At 45.4% G+C, this 8,172-nt stretch overlaps 1 protein-coding gene across 1 annotated transcript; it reads left to right on the forward strand.

The window, feature by feature from the left end:
* Positions 1 to 501: 501 nt before the first annotated feature.
* LOC125547318 (uncharacterized) lies at positions 502 to 3,391 on the forward strand. The gene is made up of 6 exons (XM_048711242.2): positions 502 to 660; positions 1,706 to 2,055; positions 2,174 to 2,444; positions 2,544 to 2,648; positions 2,752 to 2,897; positions 3,021 to 3,391. The coding sequence occupies exons 2-6, from the start codon at positions 1,706 to 1,708 to the stop codon at positions 3,118 to 3,120; spliced, it is 972 nt and encodes a 323-aa protein (XP_048567199.1). The 5' UTR covers positions 502 to 660; the 3' UTR covers positions 3,121 to 3,391.
* Positions 3,392 to 8,172: the final 4,781 nt, after the last annotated feature.

Raw genomic sequence — 8,172 nt, forward strand, 5'->3', positions numbered from 1 at the left:
CTTTTGGTTTGCGGGATTTCGAACGTCCGAACCTCAGACACGACGTTGGATGACAAAAAGTGTCCAAACCGGCGGCCGAAAACATTTAGTGGTTTTTTGATGCACGCCATTGGAGGCAACTGTTGGCGTAGCTTTTTTATACCATATAAAGTAACCCAGACGGCATCTTTTTGGATACCACAGCTAGTTTACATCACCCACCAGATGCCTTGGCACGTTCGAGGGCTGAGCGGAAATAGTAGTTAGGCAGGGGTGTTTCCGCCTCCCTGCCAAATTACGTGGGAGGATAGAGCGCACTATATTTGAGCAAAGGATCCTTAGGCGTACGTGGCGCAGCGGCAGCCTTGATTTAGATAAGCACCCTCTCCAGCCACAAGTTTGCGGCTCCACTTTTGCTTGGCCCATCGGCTCACACCTCACCAGCCCGGGCCCACCGCAGCACTGACCCGCGGGCCCGACCGCCCGTCTGGCCCGCCTGCCATTGTGTCGCTTTGGTCGTTAAGTAGAGCAATCCCCTCCTCATCTTCTCTTCTCCCCGTCCACCACAATTATACAAGCAGCAGCAGCAGCCGCCTAGACGCTTCCTTCCGCGCATCCACAAGAGCAGCTCCCCTTCCTCATCTGTTCTTCAAGAACAGCACCCAGGACAAGACGGAAAAGGTTTGTGCTTTGCTGATTTACTCTTCTGTTCTTCCTCTCTTGATTTGTTCTCCGCTCAATTGCTCTACTCCGTGCTCTCCCCGTAAGATTTCGTCCGTAAGGCTAATTTCTTTTTAACCTCTGCCGGTAGCTAGCTAGCTTTGTCCCTCATATGGAATATAGTTGCCGGGAACGGGGAAGGAAGCAGCGGTCCTCGAACCGGGTTCGTCCATCCGGATCGAGGGTCGGGGTCGACGTGGGGAACGCCACGAGTCGATAACATTCAGCGAACCAAAGCAACGACAGTGGATCTCGATTCCAACTCGCCATCGCCAACAACAAGCAACGGAAGGATGGATTCGTTGATTCATGGAGATGCTAAGATTTACCCGTCCAAGAGTCCATGGCTTCCACCTTCCCCCGGCCTGAAAGGGGCGCCGGCGGCCCGCTGCCCAGAGTCCCATATTCCGCTTCCGCCGCCGCTGCACCGCACCTGGAAGCCGGGCTCCGTGCAGCCGACTGTGCGAGCCGCCACGGCGGACGGCATCGGTGCGGAGGTTGTGTCCAAGTGCCCAACCGGTGGCCTCTTCTGGTCAATGCTTACCCCGATCTGCCGTGAATTGATATGTTGATGCTTTTCACTTTCCCTTTATAATTTCTATTGTGAAAAAAATTAGCCGTGTAGTATGCGTAACGTAGATAACGGACTTAACTACGAGGCTAGGATTAAGCCGCGGTTGGGGATTGCTAACTCGCGGTTAGAGTATATGGCACGAGTAGCAGCAACCAGCGGGTACTGTAAAAAAGTTCTGCCTTTCGCTTAGCTTTGAAAGAAACAGAAATCATTTTTGATGCTTAGATTTGATTACTTGTCCCTTTTTTTCTTGAATACGCACAAGTGACTTGTCCCTTTTTGCTCGGCTATTTGCAAACTGGTTAGCCCTGAATTGAAAGAGATCCTGAATCGATGAATTATAACTCCAGCAGTCACCTATGAATACAAAATTTGCTTGTCTGACATACATGTAGTTTGGTTAATGTTCTAATAGTGTCATACCTCTTCCAGATGAGTAGCATGTCGTGTTATACCCTGGCAGAAGGTGGAAGCATCTTCCCATCTGGCGACGAACTCGCCGGGAATCAAAAGACAGAGCAAGGAAATTACTGGACACAATGGAATTCAAGGCTATCTGATGATTTGAACACAACAAGCCTATACTCAGACGAGCATGAGAATGGCATCGAGCAATGTTTCGACGACGCCGAGGAACATGAGAGGAGCAGCCAACAGGAGAGGTCTTCAGCATGTCCCAGAGTTGCATCTTCAGATTGCAGCACAGGGCCTTCAGAAGAACATTCTGAGGGGCCAGCGCCGTTGGAACTACAACACTCCAAGGAAACAAACGACATCTTCTTGTATGTACACAACACTAGTGTAGTGCTTTACTAAAGGCTCATATAGAAAGTAATGTGCGAGTGGTCGCCGTAGATCTTATGCATGGTTGTAAGCCCATTTGTCCAAAAACTTTTTCAGGAGTCAATTTTCAGATGATGAAATGAGGATGATGGATGCGCCGTTTCAGGCACTTGATATGTTCCCTGGCTCCATGCACAGGCTGCTGTCCTATGAGAACATGCTGAGTGGAGTATTGACTGATTCTCAAAATCAAGAAACAAATCCGGGTCATAATGAAATGGACACCATGGATACTTGCGGCTTTCCTTTGTTCAGCCATGACTTGCAAAATGATCCTAGCAGCGCTGATGGCAGCTTACAAACACTACTGAGTGCCTCCCAGGACAAGGTATAATCCTGCTCCAGTACAGAAGATTGTTTGTTCAAGCATCTATAGTTACTGAATAAATTACTTATTTGGCTTAAACTAAATTTTGTTAAATTGCAGGCTGAGGTGAGCACCATGAAGAGGAGTAGATCAGTGGCCGATATAGAGAGCTCCTCCAACGGGGAAGTAGCAGTGCTTGAGGAACTTGAAGATGTCATGTTTCAGGTATGTTCACCGGAAGAGGGGCTACCATTTTGGCATGTCCAGTTTGTTCATGTAACCTTTGCATCTTTACATGTCTGTAACTATGAAACATCTGCTTTTGAAGCTGACAAAGAAGACACGTGTATGCCTCCGTGACGCTTTCTACAGGCTGGCTGAAAGCTCGGAAGCGCAGTGCACTGCTGTAAATGGAGGAACACTGACGTGCTCAAACGAGCAAAGTTTTCAGCAATCAGAGGGCACCGAATCTAGGTACATAGTCCGGAGCAATTGTAGAATGTTCACCATATGCTATGCCTCTTGATAGTATGGTCCCGTTTTTTATGTAGTGTGGATGTGTTGCTAATCCTAATTGTTTTCACTGGACAATTTCAGCACCTCGACATCAGACCGTGCAGAACGGGAGACGAACGCGATAGACAGAACCGTGGCGATCCTTGCGTTCAAGCCGGCTTGCTCAGCTGCATGGGAATGAATGCTGCGCCGATGATCCAAAGTCATCCATGCTTACCTGGATCATCAAAGGTGAAGGAGGAGGCTTAGCGTTTGGAAGTACTTCCATCCGCAACCTCGCCATTTTGCTTCATGCAGAGATGTAAATGTACTACATAGGTTGCTAGGACATTTTGTTCTGAGCTTGCAAGTAGGGAGAGCCAGCATGGTACAGGCTGATCATGTATAATGACTTGATCTCTTTATCATTTTTTGCCGGCAAAAAAATGATGATATATGTACTATTAGTTATACTAGCAAATTTGCCCGAGCGTTGCAATGGAAGAAAAAAAACATCATATAACCCTAATTTAGTAAGCATGACTCAGTCGTCCCCTTCACAGGTCGACGCCTTCGTTTCAACACGGCTGCCCACTCATATTGTTGGTTACCCCTCCCCCTGTCGCTTCTTTAATTGCAATGACGACATATTAAAAGCTAAAGTAATAATTAGAAACACACCACGATATGTAAAAGTTAAGAAGCTTATGAAAACAAATAAATAATTGATTGATTCCAAATTATAGTTCACTTCAAAAATAGAAAAATCAACTAAGCATGAAGAATCATATTTATCTAACGGAGAAATGATAAAGAAAGCATTAACATACTCTAAAATTCTAAAACAGAAATGTTTGAAACACACATGCTTTACAATACTTGTTTGTCGAAAAAAATATCTATTTTGTGGCAACGGGAGCAGAAATTGAGACTTCAAAACCCAGGGAGAGACAAATCTGTTGCATGAATATAGATGAAGATTACAAATCCTATTTGCAATCCACATAACAATATTAGGATATATTAATTTTTCTCATATATTTATTTTCACAATTGATTGAGATTGGAAGACTTATGTATCATTTGTCGTGCAAAAGAACAATAAAACTTAAGGCATGGGTGCATAAACTTCAGATAAATGAATGAAATTCTGTTTAGTAAATACATTCAAACAGTGGAAATTCATCCATGCCTGATCCATGGCGAGATCCAAGTAGTAGCCCGGCCTCTAATTATGTGCCTCCATGTGAACCATTCTGTTCAGTAAATACATCCAAACAGTGGAAATTCTGTTCAGTAGTGCACTTCTGCAAACAATTGAAACCCTGACTCGTATGTAATAAAACAGTCAAAGTCGTCAGGCTCACAGCAAGCCTGTACCTGCATTGCACACACGCATGCTGAGTAAATGGACAATTTTTCGATTACTTTAATCCATAGATAAATCACTAGCATGACATTGACTGAATTAACGACATACTGATTCTGATCTAACTAAGCATGTACTACGCAAACAGTAGACATATCTACACATACTGCTAATACTGCTAATACGAAAATAAACAGGAGTGTAACGTGTTATACCCTCCAACAGGCCAGGCAGAAGCCGTGGCGGAGGTGGTGGCAGTAGCGTCCTCGGCGGCCTTCTTGTCAGCCTCGAGCTTCTCGGCAGCGAGACGGTCGGCGTCGGACTGCGACATGGTGATGATGAAGATGACGCGAACGCAGAGGAAGTAGTGGATCGGAGGCGAGCAGTCGCGTCCCAAAAACCTATTCGCCCCTCTTCCGTACAGGATCAGGAGGGGCGGGGTTTCAGAGATCTGCTCTCCCATCGACCGTGTACGCGGCGGATGGGATGGAGTCACCGGCGGCGGCAGCAGCAAGGAACGACGATGGGCGTGCGTGTGGAGCATATGTGATATGTTCGTGGCGGCTAGGGTTAGGAGACACCTCACACTTATATTGGCGCATCCACGTTGAGAGAGGTGGGCTCGACCCACGCCCGAGTCCGTGACAGCCCACGATCCGACATCTCAGATCGTGGCCCAGCTGTCAGTAAACTCTCCGTTAGTGACTGGCAAAAAATAAGCACGTAGGTGTGAGCTCGGTCGGCTCATTCCCGAAACTGGCGACGCGTCGTGGCGTGGCGAGGCGGGTGGCGGAGGAGTGCGCGAGGGCCTCTTCTCTTCTCAAGCTTCAATAACATGTAGACAATAAATCCTTATAAAGAGGTCCAACTCCTTCTCCACTAGCGGGGGAGGGGGGACTAAACTTCGCACTACACCTAGTGCCATGGGCCCTTACAGATTTACTGAAATTACTAGGTGGGCCTAAATCCCACTACATCCAATTGTTGTTTCGATATACCAGTGTTTCAGTGAAGACCTGTTAAGATTGAGCTTCACCTAGAGCAAGTAGCTACACTCCTTCACAACTGAACAATGGACTAAGCCTTGAATTGTCAGTTTGGCGTAAAGAAGCTTCACCACATGTCTTACTAGTACTAGGCTGCCGAAGGCTGATCCCTCGGGTGGAGCATATAAGTCACACTCCTGGCCTATTCATGAGCTTACTAGAGATCACCCCAATCTCATAGACTGTGACCAGCAGTCGGGCTCATATAGGTGTGTTCCTTTAAAGATCGCTCTATAGGATAACATCTTGCTTACATAAGCTTTGGAACACATTAAGACAGTAGTCATCACACCATACAATATCGAGAGTATTGCATCTCCAACGGAGTGAGTGAGTATAGTTACTCTCCTCATTTCACCACTGGCTTGTTTTCCCAGATCCTACTTCACGGGAACTCCGATCACATAGGTTGGGTTACCACCCTGGCAACTCATGTGGGTCTCATACCCATCTCCCTTGACGCATTATCTATCACAACACGTGATAGCCTTTTTGTAAAGGGATCTGCCAGATTCTTAGCCGTATGGATATAGTCCAACGATATCACTCTGGAGTTTCTTAGTTTTCTGATAGCTTTTAATCTCATTCTTATGTGTTTGTTGGACTTCATGTTATCCTTTGAACTCTTCACCTTGGTGATAACAGTTTGATTATCACAGTTCATAAGGATAGCCGGAACCGGCTTCTCAACCAATGGCAAGTCCATCAAAAGATCTCGAAGCCATCCTGCTTAGACACCAGATGTGTCTAATGCTGTTAATTCCACTTCCATTGCCGATCTCGTTAAGATTGTTTGCTTGCAAGACTTCCAGAAAATAGCGCCACCTCCAAGAGTAAACATGTACCTAGTTGTGGCCTTCATCTCATCATCACTATACCCTTCAAGTATCGACGAGTCTCCGGTATAGTGAAGTCCATAGTTCATAGTACCTTTTAGATAGCGCATAACTCTTTCAACTACCAGCCAATGTACATCACCCAGTTTAGAAACAAATCGACTCAGTTTGCTCATAGCAAACGCGATGTCAGGCCTCGTTGCGCTCGCTAGGTACATCAGTGAACCAATGATTTGAGAGTATCTCAATTGATCTTTAGCCGTGCCTTTGGACTTTTGAATCAACACGCTAGGATCATATGGTGTTTGAGATGGTGTACAGTCTGAATATCCAAAACGACTCAACACCTTCTCAACATAATGGGATTGCAGAAGTGTAATCCCACCATCATCATCTCTAAGTAGCTTGATGTTCAAGATAACATCAGCCACACCAAGGTCTTTCATCTCAAAGTTCTGAGATAGAAACGACATGAACTCCTCAATGACTTCGAGGTTGGTTTCGAATATCGGTATGTCATCAACATACAAGCACAGTATAACTCCTTCGCCCCCACCATGTCGATAGTATACACATTTGTTAGCTTCATTAACAACGAAGCCAACGGATGTCAGAGTTGTATTAAACATATCATGCCATTGCTTAGGTGCTTGTTTTAGGCCATATAAATATTTTAGCAACCTACACACCTTTCTTTCCTGACCATCTATCACAAAGCCATCTGGCTGTTGCATGTAGATTTCCTTGTTTAGCTCTCCATTCAGAAAAGCCGTCTTAACATCCATCTGGTGGACGAGAAGACCATGTGAGGCCGCCAACGAGAGTAATACTTGAATGGTGGTCAGTCTGGCCACTAGTGAATAAGTATTGAAGAAATCTTCCTCTTCTTTCTGGTCATAGCCCTTGGCCACAAGCCTAGCCTTGTACTTTTCAATCGTACCATCGGGACTAAGCTTCTTTTTGAACACCCACTTACATCCCAATGGTTTGCAACCATAAGGACTCTCAGTGATCTTCCATGTCCCATTATCCATGATGAAATCCATCTCTCTACGTACCGCATCCTTCCAGTAGTCAGCTTCTGGAGAGGCACACGCTTCTGAAATAGAAGTGGGAGTATCATCCATGAGGTACACGAAGAAATTATCACCAAAGGTCTTTGCAGTCCTTTGTCTCTTGCCCCTACCAAGGATTTCCTCGTCATCCTCCTTAGGATTTTCATCATGTGTTTGTTCATAATATTCCATAGGAATGGCAGGCTCAGGAGTCTCCTCAGATTCCTATCTAGAAGTGCTTTGCGTATCTCTCATAGGAAAAATATCCTCGAAGAATGTAGCATCTTTAGACTCCATAATTGTACCGACCTTCTGGTCAGGTACCTCATATTTCACTACTAGAAATCTATAGCCAACGCTGTTCTTAGCGTAGCCCAAATTAACGCAGTCCACAGTCTTGGATCCAAGCTTACGCTTTTTGGGAATCGGCACATTGACTTTTGCCAAACAGCCCCAAGTACGCAAATACGAGAGTGTTGTCCTTCTCTTCGCCCATTTCTCATAGGGAGTGATTTCATTATCCTTTGTCAGAACTTTATTCAGGACATGACATGCCGTCAATATAGCCTCCCCCACCATGCCTTGGATAAAACCGATGTATCTAACATGGCATTAACCAAATCAGTTAGAGTACGATTTTTCCGCTCGGCAACCCTGTTTGACTGGGGTGAATAGGGAGGCGTCCTCTCATGAATAATGCTATGTTCTGCACAAAAAGAATCAAACTTACTCGAGAAGTACTCTCCACAATGATCTGACCGGACTCATTTAATTTTCTTTCCAAGTTGATTCTCAACTTCTGCCTTATAGATTTTAAAGTAGTGTAGAGCCTCATCTTTAGTACTCCCTCCGTTCTAAAATATAGTGCTTCCTCTATTCCATGCTTCAACTTTGACCATAAATTTAACCAACAAGACCGACTGTGGTGGGAGCAAAAGTTATACCAGT

The sequence above is a fragment of the Triticum urartu genome, chromosome 1A (genome assembly GCF_056163025.1).
Source record: "Triticum urartu cultivar PI428250 chromosome 1A, HENAU_Tu73, whole genome shotgun sequence".
NCBI lineage: Eukaryota > Viridiplantae > Streptophyta > Magnoliopsida > Poales > Poaceae > Triticum > Triticum urartu.

Excerpts from the sequence above, each read along its gene's own strand:
- LOC125547318 (XM_048711242.2), top strand. The coding sequence starts at position 1,706 with ATGAGTAGCATGTCGTGTTATACCCTGGCAGAAGGTGGAAGCATCTTC. Across the intron at positions 2,056-2,173 it reads GAAACAAACGACATCTTCTT|GAGTCAATTTTCAGATGATG; the intron begins GTATGTACACAA and ends AAACTTTTTCAG. Across the intron at positions 2,649-2,751 it reads TTGAAGATGTCATGTTTCAG|CTGACAAAGAAGACACGTGT; the intron begins GTATGTTCACCG and ends CTGCTTTTGAAG.